At 40.0% G+C, this 16,031-nt stretch overlaps 1 protein-coding gene across 48 annotated transcripts in view; it reads right to left on the bottom strand.

The window, feature by feature from the left end:
• Nucleotides 1–16,031, bottom strand: part of DST (dystonin) — a 438,190-nt gene that overhangs the window by 183,104 nt on the left and 239,055 nt on the right. For all 48 annotated transcript variants that reach the window (XM_070514637.1, XM_070514639.1, XM_070514651.1 and 45 more), the window contains one exon: nt 8,420–8,586. In XM_070514637.1, the coding sequence (XP_070370738.1) occupies nt 8,420–8,586 (167 nt within the window). The remainder of the gene's footprint in view (nt 1–8,419; nt 8,587–16,031) is intronic.

The raw sequence follows: 16,031 nt of genomic DNA, 5'->3' as shown, positions 1-16,031 counted from the left end.
TGAGTCTTAGAACCACCTCTGTACTCCAGAACACAGCTCACCAACTCACACACAGATGCATGAAGCCACATACACGTCACTTACATCTGCTCTTCACTAGATCGCACAGCAAGAATATGCGCTAAATAGCCCTCACTTCTCCTACGATGCCAGAGCAGTTACCATAACAAATTCCTGAAGATGAGTGTTCGGATTAAATCATGTCTAGGCTTAGCGTATTCCGACTGTTCTGATTAGTGCAAAAAGCATCTCACCTGAGCCCCCTCCCCTGGGGGGAGGTACAGGGAATGTGTAACAGGGTCGTCCCCTCTCCCCCAGCAAATAAACACGAACATGCAAGAGACCCACCCACAGTTGCGTAATAGGGTGTAGACAGTCTTTCTGCTCATATTTGGGCATATACTGTTGAAAGAAACAAAGCCAAGAACTCCAAGATGGCCACAAGCTATGAAGGTAATTTTCCCTTTTCTCGAAACTAGATACCTGAGTTGAATTCAAATATTCTTCCTATTTCTTTCCACAAAGTGACTCTCTACTAACAACAAGGCAGAAAGCAAAGAACGAGAAGCGCTGTAATTTACGGCAAGCTCTCTTAGTTAGCACTTCAAGACTGGAATCCAACAGCCTCAGAAATTAAAAGATACTTAGTGAATTACAACTCTCCCTTCACAAAGAACAATCAACCCCATAACTACCTCACAGATTTCAATAAATACAGGCAACAGTATTGATTTTGATAAAGAAGTAACTCCTTCAGTACCTCTATTTTAGTGAACTTATGAGAGTGAATTGTAAGTAAACCTGAGTGACTAGGGGATAAATACCACCCTCCCCTCAAAAATCAGGGAATGGATCAATTTATTTTTTACTCTGGTAGGAAATAAAATATTAAACTATGTTGTACCACAGAAAAACCTAAGAATATGAATCTATAAACGAGTCAAAATAAAAGAAGTGTTGTAACAAAATAGATGGACTAGCAAAGAAAAATAGATGGAGTGAACATGTGCTGGCCCTTCCCGCAATATAAGAGAAATGTTCATGTAAGAGAAAGGGAGGAGATGCTGAAGGAGGATGCAGGTTCCAAAATAAGGGGAGGCTTTAATCGAAGCCCATCTTCGCTCAGGCTTTCTAGTCACATGCGCTGATTAGGGGATAGGGAGCAGCAAATGAGGAGCCGAGGAGACTGACATTTCCTACATACTTCCTAAATCTCCAGCATTGTGATAGGCACTCTCTCAATGTGATCTCAAGACAGCCCCCACTACGGTATTCTAACTTCTTAGATGATCACAACACTCTGAATTGTGCCAACTTATTTGGTCATTTTTTTCCCCTAAACTCTAACACACACATGTTTAGACTAACAGCTTGCACACCAAACAGAGGGAAACACAGGCCTGCAATTTCAGCTCTGGCACATACTTTAAAAGCCAAAGCAAAACAAGTTTATGAATAAAGGGGCAAATTAGAAAAAGAAGAAGAGAAAAAACTGAATGGGGTTTAGGGCTACCAGAATGCAATTAACAAAGGAAGGAAGTGTTTCTTTCTCAAAGGCATCCTGGAGGGGAAACAGTACACAGGGGTATGTATCAATGCAACCCTCTTGGCAGACAATTTAGATACATGTCTTAAAATTTTAAATGCGTGACTCTTTCACCTAGAAATTCTACTTCTAGGAACTTATCTCACAGTCATAGTCACATATCTGCACAAAGACACATACAAAGTCCAATACATTTTTTTTAAAAGCAACAAACATAATGTCCATCATTAAGATACTATTAAATAAATTATGTTACATCTATACAGTAGAATACTATGCAGTATTTAAGAGAATAAGGTAAACCTATTTGAGCTGATATGGAAAGACGTCCAAAATAAATTAAGGAGAAAAAGAGAAAAATGTGAAATAACATATATATACTATCCTCTCATTTGTGTTGTAGAAAAAAATTATATACATGTTCAAGATTAGGTGCTTATGTACATTATATCTCAATAAAGCTGAACCTTCCCCCTAAAAAGAAAAATAGGTGTTTGCATACTCATAGAAAACTTCTAGAAGAATATGAAAGAAACTTAACAGTGGTTGTCTCGGGGAAAGGGACTAGGAATCTGGGGAAAGAAATTACATTTCAGTACAGACTCTCTCATTCTATTTGAATGTTTCATTATGTTAACGTATTGCATTTCCGGTTACTTGCTTTTTTTTTTTTTCTTCAATCACAGATACAAGAAAAAGTAGGACTGTGCTAAGGAGCACCTCCTGCAGAGAGTGCTACTGAATTTACCAGCTTTCGTGAGGGGACCGACAGGTGAGCCTTCTTCCTATCGTGGCTGTGTCACTTTGTCAGTTTTCTGACTCAAAAATGGAAGTAGGAGAATTGGGGCGATGCCTTACTTCATGTCTGTGAGGATCTATTTCATACGATAATGGAGGGCTTGGAACGTATTAGAGAATTTCTGTAAAGTAATCTGAGGAAGAGGGCCAGGAACACAGAAAGAAGGTAACAGAAGCAGATGCTTCCTCTGAGTCTTTACACGCCAAACCATATCCCTAAAACTGCACGTAAAAATACACAGATACACTAAAAACGGTCACGGGATGTGGACACTCATACACCTCGCCTGGACGCAGACGCATTACAGGCAGTGCATGCGAGCTCTCCACGGATTTAAAAACATGAGAATGGTTACAAGTTATCCATTTAGGCGCTCAAGAGTTCAACTGTTTTGAGTTTGCTGGGTAAGGTAAATAAGCAATCTGTTTTTGCCACACAAACTGAAATACTCAACAACTTTCCAAAAGATGAATAACCTTCAGGGCTCTGTGTCTGTGCCCAGCCCGTGGCCACACAAAGCAGGCCCACACCTGGGTGTGTGCACACACGTACACACCCCCATACCTCTGGGTTCTGCAGCCTGAGGGCACTCCAGCTTCTGAGGGAAAACAATCATCTAGTCAGCGGAATCCAACTTCCTATGGGAACATTTCAAACCCTAAAGGGCCTCCTCCCTGCATTAAACCAGTTCAATCCGGTTGAGCTTGTAAGGTGTGACGGAATCCAAGCACGTGGCTGAATCACGGGCCTCCAGGTCATACTATTAAACACCATGACTCTGACCACAGCCTGGCAGTCTGACCTTCCCAATCGCAGCATCGTTACACACTTAATATAATGAAAGTGGTGGCCCCATTAAATTCTAATTCAAAATGCAAACAATGAAAAAAATAACTGCCACCCAACCACACACTCAGACAAGTGAAACATTCCTGGCTGCCTAACTAGAAAATATTTAAAAGCATGCTCCTGAATACAACCTACTTCAAACATGTTGCATCTTACTTGGGTAATATATTTTTAAAATGCTGATAAAAAGAACGCCAGGGGCCTTAAAAGGAGATTGAAATGAATGAAGGGGATAAATTAAAAATAAGAATAGGACAAGCAGAAACTAGTAGGCAGAAACAATCTTTCTTCAAAACACACCCCCCAACCGCAGCATTTCAGTCTTGCCATTCTGAGTATCTTCCCATGTGGCCATCCTAGGTTGGCCCGGCCCTGCTGCACACTTTGTGCAAGAACACCCGCTTTGTTCTCTCTGGCTGTGGGCGCACATTCATGTCCACGCCTGCTCAGGCAGATGTGTTTTCACGCTGAGCGACGCTGTGCCTACTGTTTTGGAACTTGGCTTTCATCAATGTTCTAGGGCAGATATCGACTTGGAGAGACTGATAAAGTCAGACAAGGCAGGGCTTTATTTCTCTCAGAAAGAAAAAAGTCAGTCTTACTGTGATGCCTGAGCATACTCTTAAAAAAGCACACAGAACTCTCAGTTGCACCCTCTGCTTGTTAGAGCCGCCTCTGAAGGTGCACCACGGACAGTAACGTTACTCCTCCGTGTCTGTCTTAACTCTTGGCGACTTATTCATCCACTAGTGTTTAGGGGACACTCCTAGAGGCCCTTGGCTACTGGTGCTCAGTTCATTCTACTTCATCCTCTCTCGCTATCAAGCTGCTTACTCATCAGATGCTTTTGTGACAACCTTTTGATCTAAGTCCATCAAATCCAGTCTTTCTTGTTATTCTTTTGAATGAAAATTCAGGTTAGGGGCAAGAGTGAGGCTTATTTACCTAAGATCTCTCACCGGTTGTGGTTTTCAGTAAAAAGATTCTAATATGCTTTAAAGACAAGTTCAACTATACAAACCAAACAAGCAGAAACTAGTACAGATATATGGTATTTTTACTATTTGAACCCTTTCCACTGTAAACTGAACATAACAAATAGATGTTCCTAGAAGGAATTAGGAACAGAATTTCCTAAGATGGAATTAATAGAAAAACATGATGGATTTATCAGTGATCTATTTAAATAGAACCTATAGAACCATCTCTTATAATCACTTGCACTAAATCATACTTATTTATGATTCTTATTACCCACACATAACCCAGGCTCTTCATCCTTTTTAGGATAATACGCCATACTAAGACTATAGAACAGTTCATTGTTTATTTTGCTCTTACTCATGCTAAGCATCTTAACGTTCTCTTATCATCTATAATCCTTACGAATTGTTGCTGATGCTGTTTTTATAGATGGCTAATTCTAAGTTAAGCAATTAGTGTTGTCTCATTAATTTCTTACAAGAGACAGAGATCTTCGTTGGCGGTTATATATGTTACTACTATTCATTTAGACATTTCTTAAATTCATCAGGAATTTTCACATATCTTTGATGACTATCATTAGTTTTCAAGGGTGGACTATCACAACTGTTCTGGTCAGTAGTTCCATTTCTTGAGATCTAGTTTGCTTACAGGAAATGAAATAAACAGTTACACAGAAGTACATGAGAATCCAGGGCAATCACCTCCAGTATTTAAAACATATGTGCTGTTGAGCATGTTATCTTTTGACCTCAGTTCCTTTGATAATTTAATAACTTAATAAAAACGGAAATAGTGCCATCTGTTTCACAGGATTGTGATAATTTTAAAAGCTACCATATACGAAAAACAGCTGGGACAGAAACTGATACATGGTTAACATTCTGCGTTTATTTCTTGGGGACCTACTATGTGACAGTCGCTTTCTTTTTACCTTCATAGATCATTTTTTACGCATCTGACATCTATAAATTAGTCTTATTATATAAATTCCTCTTCATTTTCATTTTATATAGTTCTTTCAAGAAACATAAATATTACAAAATTAAGTTTTCTATGGAACATTTTAGGATAACTGAATAGTTAATAAAGAATCGCTCACTGGGATTAACAAATATTGTCTCCACTTTCAAAAGTCATATTCTATGAGAGAACACTAATAAAAATATACTAGACAATCCAAATTAATGTACTTGATTAATAACTTTTGGTAATATTTACATTAATACAAAATCTGAAGGAGGCTATAACTCTGTTCCCATTTCAGATCAATATTTCTAAGTCTTTAGAAGATATCTCCACAAAAATCTTATTAAATCACCTATTACAAGTAATTGCTGGTTTACTTTAAATAACAAATATTATCTATTTTCCTTCTAGTCTCCAGAGACGTCTTTCATCTTCTACCCAGGGCATGCAAGCTCGCTGCAGGAGCGACACCACACCCCTCCTTCCATCCTGCCACAATCATGAGGTTCTTTCTTGCCAAGCCCTCACTCCCTCCTAAGATCCTTCTCAACAAAGCATTCCATATGGTTAGACTTGGTCTCTGAGTTGCAACCAAACCCATCTGCCACCTCAGATAATTCTCATTACAGAAGTCAAATAGAATTCACATAAATAATAAAACTTTTAATCTAAAAAAATACCAAAAACGCCCAATTAAGCAGATATGTTTCCACAGCAAATCCAAACACATCGCAAAATTTATGGGAATAATTATCAAGTATAAACAACTGTTAAATAAGCACTACCTATTAAATGTGATTACCACCATCCAATATCCAAAAATCTGCTTATAGTGATTTTTCAATTGCTTATAACTTTGTCTCTTTTGTCTTTAAAGTAAATCAAGGCATTCAACGGCATAAACCATGTGTAGTTCAACTCCATCTATTTAATTCTTTTTTTTTTTTTTTTTGGAGGAAGATTAGCCCTGAGCTAACTGCTGCCAATCCTCCTCTTTTCACTGAGGAAGAATGGCCCTAAGCTAACATCCATGCCCATCTTCCTCTACTTTATATGTGGGACGCCTACCACAGCATGGCTTGCCAAGCAGTGCCATGTCCGCACCCGGGATCCGAACCCACGGAAGCGGAACGTGCGCACTTAACTGCTGCACCACCGGGCCAGCCCTCAACTGTGTTTTAAGTAAAAAGAAAGGCCTGAGGACTTTAACTTAAAATACAATTCTAATGATGAAAGCTTTCTTCTAGTGAAAGAAACCACCATGATATTTTACGAGGCACAGGATAACGTAAAACCTCAGCAATGAAGAAATCTTGTCAGCATTTAAACCAGATATTCCGTATTTTTACCATGAATTCTAACAAAGGAAAACAAAGCCAACTAGGAAATTGAAGTTCACAGTTAAAGCTAAACACTTTTCTTAAAACGATCACTCTGCCAAATGAAATCCAAAACAACTAACATTCACAAGATTCAAATTCTCTCCCAAAACAATGTAAGCTCTGTAACATTAAAATTCCCTTGGAAATTTTAGGATCTTTGACATACACAGTGACACTTAAGTCCTTAGGAGAAAAACGCACAGCATGTATATACCCATTTGTACTTATAATCTTTCATAAGTATCGAAGAGACAAAGCCTGGAGACCATTGTTTTTAAAAGTCAATTATTTTAGAAGAATAACTGGCTTCTAAATATTTTGCTTCTACCTAAAACACTTCAAAGAAGAGCACAGAGCACACCCACAAAGATGCATCCTGACATAAATCCTTTAGGTATAAGAATCCAAATGTTTTTCTTCAAAGGCCCAGAAGATCTTATCACCCCAGGTATAGAATGTGTCCAACTCCACGGCCTTCTGACGGCCTCGTGTTTTAGGTCACATGGGAAGTGCAGTGTGATCATCGCCATGTCTGTAACCACTAAGCCCTCTTGGCACCGTGTTACTCAAGATGTGGTGCTTCACTCCGGACAAGCGTAGGCAAGCTGATCCTAGTTTTGCTTTTTAATTCAGCAACTTACATCTACCTCTATTGAAATGGTGTCCCATAAAGGAAGAGCACTATTATAGTGTTTAAAGAGGGCTCTTGGGTGTGGATACATGAGAGATTCATTACAGTTTTGGAGACGCTGAAATTTCCAAAATAAAAACGGGAGGAAGAAGAGGAGAGGAAGAAAGGGAAACGAGGGGAGGAGAATGGGATTTCAAGTCAAACAGAGCAGGGTAACTTGCTAGCAGTGTGACCTTGGTCAACCTCAGTTCTCTATCTGTAAGAGTGGGAGATTAACAGTGTCTGCTTTATGGGACTACTGGGAGATTTGAATGAGCTAACACGGAGAGCAGTTAGAATGCCTCACATGTTGAAAGTTAACAAAATATTAACTATCACATATAATTATTATTTTTATTGTAATCAAACAAGTTTGTTAGTTTAATGAGTTTATAGCTCAAGCTTAGTCTATTTAGGAATAGATTCAGTTCTTCAACAACATGATGTAATCTTTGAAAACCAAGAAAAATAACTGAGAGCAAGGAATACATCGTTTCCAATAAATATTTTCCAGGAATTTAGCTTCTTATAAGGCAGTAAGAGTATGGACTCAAGAGCCAGAGTGTCTGGGTTTGAATCCAAGTCTGCCACTGGCTGGTTGTGTGATTTTAAGCAAGCACGTCTTCTATGTCTCAGTTTCTGTCTGTTAACTGTGGATGACAATATCCCCTTAAAGATGTTGTGAGGAATAAATGAATTAACATATGTAAACTGCTTAGGACCGTGCCTGGCACTTAGTGAGTGCAATGTAAGAGTTAACGTGGATTTAGTTGTCAATAATTCTCACTGTGAAACCATTTACCACCATAAAAGTAGCTGTTGTTAAACCCAACAACCCTAGTCCAGACTAACCAGACTAGGAAATTATGATTGGAGACTTGTGAGCTCCAACTCTGAACTAAACCCTCACCTTACTACTCATCAGATCTCCATCTACACCATCTTGGTCATCTACTGTGGATTTCATACATCAGTGCCCAAGTCACCGGCAAAACCCAGACATCCTATAGCTATGAGTGTCTGCGCATGTGCACTAAAGCTTAGAGAGACCATCTTCCAGTGACGAGAATGGGATGTTTTTATTTTCACTTGTCTGTATTTTCTAATTTTCTGCCATACACATGTATTGCTTCCATAATAAGAAAAGGTTATTTTAAGATTTGGAAGTGAAAGAAACACATCTCATATTTGTCTAAAGAAAAAACTCACAAATTCCATACCTGTATTTGTGAATGATGGCATTAAATAGTTTTCCATCTCTCCAGCAGGTAGTGAAATTTTCACACCGTATTCCAGCATAACCCTCTGTTGCCTGCTGTGTCCACAGCAGCAACCTCTCTTTTGCAGACATGTCCTCTGACTCTCCAGTAACATGGATATCTGATATCTAAACAGAACAGAAAATGTGAAACCATTAGGAAGGAAGACAGCTCAGATTATGAACCTACTATGTGCCAAGCACCTTATAATGCTACTTTACTTAATCTTCATAACTCTCACTTGTAAGCCAGGTATATTTTCCCCATTTCACATAAGGGAAAACTAAGTTTCAAAAAGGCTAACAGATTGAAAAAGTTGAATTTAACCCAAGCATCTAATTTTTTTATTATACCAAAACACGGCAGCATCAAAAATTCTACATCCCTCTTTAGTAATCAGATTTGTTAAAAACAACTTAAGCATATGTTTTTCCAAGTTCAAATGGATCACAGTAAAACCTACAAATTAATCGACATTGCCACCTGCAGAGCAGAATTTGATCCAACAGGTATTCTGTGGAAGGAACAAAGCAGGAAAATAGTACCCTCTCCAATTAACTACAGTCCATAACAATTTGGCCTAACGTCTCTCACATCTTCTCATCAGTCTTTGCTCAGCTTGCTCAACATGAAACCTTTATTAACTGATTTTTCTTCCTATACTTTATTTTCATTAATTTTTCTAAAAGTCTCTTCCATTAAATATTAATAAAACAGATACCAGTTCACATGATTTACACTTTCTTAAGAACCTCTTTGATAAGAGTCCTACTTAACCTGCTGATAATAACATTAAGGCACAAAGTGACTTTACCAGGGGTCACACAGTAATTCCAAAGCTGGAATTAACACAAACAACTGTTCCCTCAATCAGTGAAGGACACAAAGCCAAGGGATCAGGAAGACAGGCGGCAAGCCAGGATCAGGAGGGGCAAGTCAGAGGCTGGAAGCGAGACACAGGGAGGTACCAGTTACTTTGTAACAGGAAAAAAAATCACTGAAGTCATAAGACTGGCTTCTAGTCCTGGCCACCAGTCCCAGAGCTTTGGAGAGTTCAATTCATGTCTGTGAGTCAACTTCCTTCTCTACAAAATGAGGAGGGAGGAGGCAGAAGTAGACAAGGTTTAAGGCTCATTTCAATCTAAAGTCTCACTATGATACTGTACCGATGACACAGATGTCAGAGGTCAAAACGGGGAGAGTCAAGCAACTGAAAGCAGAGAATAACAGGGCCCAGAATAAATAAGACTTTTACACGTGGCAATGCCAGGCTCACACAGGAAGCCCTTCATTCCTCCCAGCTGCCCAAGACCTAGAGGCAGGGCCAACCCGGGGCAGGAAAGCTGCAGCAGTTAAAGCCCACAGCAGGCCTGGCCGCCCTACCAGCACCACGTGGAGATGACGGCCACACACACCCTTTCTCTAATAGTCAGCAGAGGCAGCTGTGCCCTGGGGAGTCCCCCTCAGCCACAGTCCAAGACACTCTCCTTGACAAAGGCCGGGATTTGGAAGTGGAGCAAAGTGTCTCAATTTAACCATCTTTCCCAGGAATTTGTGCTAATCTCCACTGCATGGAAAAGAACTGTTTATGAACATGTTACAGTGCATAGATCGGAGGGATTTCTTTCTTCTTTTTTTAATGTTGACAAAAAGAGCTGAAAAATCACCAACATTTTTCCACCCAACTTCCAAATGATATTTCTGGTCTAAAATTATGCCAGAGAGCCTACCTGACAAATCCTGTGAGTTTATATCCCATCTCTACCACTTACATGCTCAAATTACTTAACTGCTTTAAGACCATGCCCTTCCTTGTAAAATGATGATGATAATTATTACACTGTGTGGTAAGAATTCAACGACATGAGCACAGTGGAATGCCTGCCACATAGTAAGTGCCAGCTCAGCATGTCAGTTATTTTATTGTTGTGGCTACTATTATTCTTCTTGACAAAGGGAGAGGCAAAAACTTGGCTCCTGGGGCCGGCCTTGTGGCTGAGTAGTTAAGTTTGCGCGCTCTGCTTCTGCGGCCCAGGGTTTTGCCAGTTCGAATCCTGGGCGCGGACATGGCACTGCTCGTCAAGCCACGCTGAGGCGGCATCCCACATGCCACAACTAGAAGGACCCACAACTAAAAACAAAAAAAATACACAACTATGTACTGGGGGTCTTTGGGAGAAAAAGGAAAAATAAAATCTTAAGGAAAAAAACAAACAACTTGGCTTCATTATTCTCCCAATTCTCTTCCAGTAAAGAGGAGTAAAAGATAAAGTTTTAAAATTTGCTGCCTTAAACTAATCTAAATCCATGAAAACAAGCATTCAGAGAAACTAACCTAGGAAACTGTAAATGGAAAAGTTGGACCTCCAGGTAAAATTTCATAAGATGTTCCTCTTATCCTTTGTTTTTGGGAATTCTTATAACATAGGAGGTATAAGGGTGGTATTTATAGCTATATAAAGAAAAAGAAGATTAGCTGGGGAGAAGGGGTACTATTTCTGCTGGGTCAAGAACATTCCACTCCAGGCCAGTCACAAAAATAATTACCTATTAACAAGGTAAGTCAGTAAATTTCAACTACAAGGTCCCAGATTGTTATTAATTAATAGGTTTGAGTGCTACACAGCATTTTACCTGAGGAAGGATATTAAAGGAAGAGGAGTTCAAAGGTCTGAAAAAGGTCTAAATATCATCCAAGAGAAAATAGTATATTCTTATTAAATAAGTTTCCAATACACGAATTTCAGATTACTACACACACACACACTCTCTCACACTCACCATTTCAGGCTGTTACACATGCATACGCTATTTCAAAAGCCACAATTTAAAAATACACATTCAAATACGTTATGAACCAAACTTTAACTCATCAAAGACTACTAACAGATTACTCATTTTCAGCTTCTCCTGCTATTTCCAATTAACTGAATATTATCCCCACATGGAAATTTAAGATATTTTTCAAAATATACTGTTTGCCATTTGCCCCTATCAGAGTATACCATTTTTCATGATACTCTGCAACCAAAAGTAAACAAAATAATAAATTAAATGTTAAAAATCGTCAGTCTACACTTATCATTCTTAGCCCCTGATTTGAAACCTTGCATTCAGCCAAAGAGCCTGAATCCTCCATCAACGACAAGTTAATGGCAGTTCCACACTCAGGTTGGATTCTAGGAAATGACCATGCCTCCTCCCTTGAAATTCTGGAAGCAATACCCTAATGATCAGAAAGGGTTTCAATTCCTAAGATTCCAATCCCAACCCCAACAGCAATGGGATTATGGCACAGAGCTATTCACATGAGCTCTCAATTCCATTTTCCTCATTTTTAAAACTTAAATGACGACATCATAATTTCTACTTCCTCAAGTGGTTCTAAAGATGCGATGAAATAATCCACATCAAGCGCTTAGCAGAGTGCCTGTCACAAAGAAAACTCTAGAAATGTTGGCATCTCCCACCACAATTTCATTACCAGTATTTGCTGCTTAAAGCTTCTCACCAACAAGCTGTCAGCTAGCATTAAAAACAAACAAAACACTTTATACCAGAGTTCCTTTTGGAAACTCGAAGCCCTCATGCCTCACATCCAGGTCATTGTTGGCCACCACTCAAATTCAAGTTCTTCCTGTCCCTGAGCCTCTCGTGCTCATATTTCATCTCTGCTTCATCTCTCCTGACCCAGCTTGCCGCCATTCCCAAACTTCCCAGAAATATCTATTCCATGGTAAACAAATCTCTTACATCTTCAACACCTTACATGCTTCTACCTTTTACTGAAGCCCAGGTCACCACCACTGCATTCAGTCCCAGATACCATTAGGCCCACAGGCAAGGCAAATTAACACCTACAATAATGCAAACCCAGTGCTTTTCCAACTATTACCCGTGGACTCAAAGACCTCATATTTGACACTGTAGGCTAATCATCTTCCTCTCCTCAAAAATGACCCCCAACCCCCATAGGTTTGGCACCTGGCTGACTATGTGCCTGTCTCCATCTAGCACCCCATCCTCTCAGTCCTTTGTCTTCTCTGATCTTGTCCTCTTGAACTGGAACTATCCCACCTCAGATATTTAACTTCTGACAGCAATTTCCTATTCTTCCAGCACTTTCATTCCCTAATTCAAGCTAAACACATTTCCACCTTCATCAATATCTCACATTCCTTGACTTGCCCAACTTTAACACAGTCTGTGAGCCCTCTACGATCTCTGCCTCCTTCTTTACGTGGTCATCAACTACCACTTCAACCGATATCCTCAACCTCCTCACACCTTTCTCTTTACCCCGCAACCATCCAGCCAAATCTTAATCCTGATCAAGTCAGCTGGATGTCTTCTCTGCTCTTGCCCTAAGCTATAAAGCTCTAATAGAGAAAACCATACCACCATGTGGACTGCTGCCACAAATTCCAGGTCTGCAATCGCAGCTAGGCACTCCAAGAAACCTGGCACTACTTCTTGTCCTAATTGGTCAGTTTTTCCATCCCTTACAATAGTACCTCTTCAGTCCTTCACTATTTGCCTAAATCTTCCTACCCCACCACCTCTTTTTTTACATTTAGCAATCACTTTTCATCTCCTTCGTTACATGGAAAATAGTGCCATGAGTAAGAACTCTCTCACTTCCCTGCCCTGTTCCCCACAAACTTTACTTTCACATGACCCGCTTTCCTCCTGTGCTCTGAATCCTTCCATCTCCTGCCTCCTGGGAGGCCCATTCGATCAATTATCCCCTCTCATCTGGGTCTTTGCTCTCAGTATTTTACATGCCCAAGTCTCTTCCATCCTAAAATAAATAAGCATAAATAACCTGCATAAACTCAATTTCCTCTTATCACTGCCTCTCTCCTCAGTAAAGTAACTGGAAAAAAGCATTTTATAATTTTTCATTTTTATTATCTTTACTCACAACCTGTGGTGATGTGGCTGCCAGCCAAATCACTCCGCTAAAACTAAGCAGAGGTGACCAGACAAGAAAGTGAGGGAGTTCTTGCTCATGACTATTTTCTCAGGAAAGAAGGAAATGAGACTGTTTGCAAAACTCAACAGAGGAAGAGGTGGGCACAGGAGGAGAGCAGGTCACGTGGAAACTGAAGACTTGAAAGAATTATGAAGGGTCACCTAGCACCTCCTCTCTCATAGTCTCACTTACTCAACAGGCACTCATAAATGTCTGCTGTACCATTACTATCATCCTCATGGTGCTTACAGTCTGAGGATAGAAAAACAATACCAAGAAGAGCTCACGGGTTGTTTTCCAACCCCTCCATTTTCTAATCCTGAGCTCTCTGAGGCATCTGTCCCTGGCACTCTTTCCTCCCTGGCTTCCTTGAGGTCGCTCCTTCCTGATTTTCCTCCTGCCTCTCTGGCCAGTCCTCCGCAGTCTCCGTTAGCGGCTCCTCTGCTACCCATCCTTTAAGCATATTCCCCAGGGCTCGGTCCTCAGTCCTCCCCTCTTCTCACTCTCCCTGGATACACTCATCTACTACAATGGCTTCAACTATCCCCTCCACACTGATGACTCCCAAATCTCTATATCCTACCCCAACCTCAGCCCTGAACTCAAGATGTGTAAATTCCGACTCCTAGGGAACACCCCTGTTGAAAGAGCAAAACTAATCACTTAGTGAGCACTTAGATAAGCCTGACATTATGCCTAAGCACTTCACAAATATTATCTCTAATAATCCTCACAACATACAATCTAATTTTATAAATGATAAAGAAGCACATGATAAAGAAGGTTATATGACTTGCTCAAGTTCATGCAACTACTCACAGGTAAAAGTAATATTTGAACTTGAATCTGTCCGGCTCCGAAGCTGCTACTCTAAACCACTATATCTCACAACCTACTCAAACTCACTGCATCAAAAACTGCATTTCTCTTTGTCCACCCTGCTCTTCCTTCTGTATTCCTAGCTCAGAGAGCAGCCCCATCATTCACCCAGTTGCCCCCAAATCAAAAACTCTGAAGTCATTCTTGATGCTTTTTCTCCGTCTGCACCTACATTCAATTCGTCACACAGTCCTATGCAGCCTCACGCCTCCTCCGTCCACTTTAACACCCACCCCAAAAAACTCCTCATGCTCCGGCCACGCTGAACTACATCTAGTTCCCTCACATTTCCACAGGATACTATGCATTTACAGGTGCCCTCACCAGCCTCCGCCCCATGCTACCCCTTCACCCATCCTTCTCCTTGAGGAAGCTCCAGTTGATGCCACCTCCAGGGTGTGTGAGGTGTCCCATCATCCTCTGTGCTTCCACAATATCCATACATGCTGCTATGGTAGCAATATATGTTGTGCATCACTATTATCTGTTGATATAACTTCTCTCCCTCTAACACATGAGCAAACATATTCAGAAGGACAAGTTTTATTCATCTTAGTGTTACAGTACCTAACTCAGCCAGTGCTTGGCACAGAACAGACACCCAATGAACATATGACTTTCTGCTTGAGTTAGGCACCTTTGGAATCTGCATTAATTCACTCAAGCAACCCCAATATCATTGCTCACTTCTGCTTCATCACATACTTCAAGGTCCCACACAGGAAGGAGAGGCTTTATTGCCTATGGCGGATGTGCAACCCCCAACCAACAAAACTGATCTACCCACAAAAAAGTCACTCAGCTAAGTAGGTTTTTGTCCTCTTATTATTTACACAATAGAAATGACACGTGCCAACGCTTTTCAAAATATTTATTTTGGCAATGTGTAAAAACAACCAAAATCTAGCATTTGTCCTCTGTCCTCTAAGTTCAAAGAGAACATCATGGGAGGAGGTGAACACACGAATTACAAAGTCTTTATGTCACAAGTTCAAGTGAACTCCAATGTCAATCTCAATAGTATCTTTTAAGACACAATTATGATAGGTCTGAATAAGCTTCCACCTTCTTCTAGAACTGAGTCTCATTGTTGGAAATCTGAGGTTTGTATAAACTGTGGTGTCTTGGTCTGCATCTCAGGAGCTTTCTATTTTACTTATAATCAAAATAACTCTTTTGGCTTATTTTAACTTTTCAACTAACTAAGCAACTTCACTGATCTTTTTTCTGGCTTATCTGCTTTAGATGTGAAATATTAGTAAATAGCTTATGACAGATTCTGTTTAAATTTACTTTTATTATTTTCAGATAGAATTAACTCAACTCTCACATGAAAATAGTACTGAATTGGTTAAAAAAAATTAACAGAAAACCACTCAATATTCATGTACTTTTTGCTATATGAATATACACTGAATAGGCCAAATCTTTATTTCACTTGAATTACAGGGGAAATGTTATTTCCTTCCTATAGAGTAAAACACAGAATGTGGTGGTCCCACTACATGGCTGGAGCAAGAATGGGTAACTTGCCTTTTACCACCACTCTGCTTATGTGTAGTCCTCTTCCCAGACTGTCAGAGCCTAAATTAGAAAGAAGAATCTGCAAGATTTTTATGTCAAGTGCAAATATTTTCCAGGGCCCTCACAAAAGCTGGTTTACAGAGAACGGTTCTAGGCTATAAAAATACTCAACATAAGGAATTCTCAAAAACTGCC

The sequence above is a fragment of the Equus asinus genome, chromosome 8, assembly GCF_041296235.1.
Source record: "Equus asinus isolate D_3611 breed Donkey chromosome 8, EquAss-T2T_v2, whole genome shotgun sequence".
NCBI lineage: Eukaryota > Metazoa > Chordata > Mammalia > Perissodactyla > Equidae > Equus > Equus asinus.
Note: the sequence above shows the minus strand (reverse complement) of the source record. Positions and strands in the feature narration are given on the sequence as shown.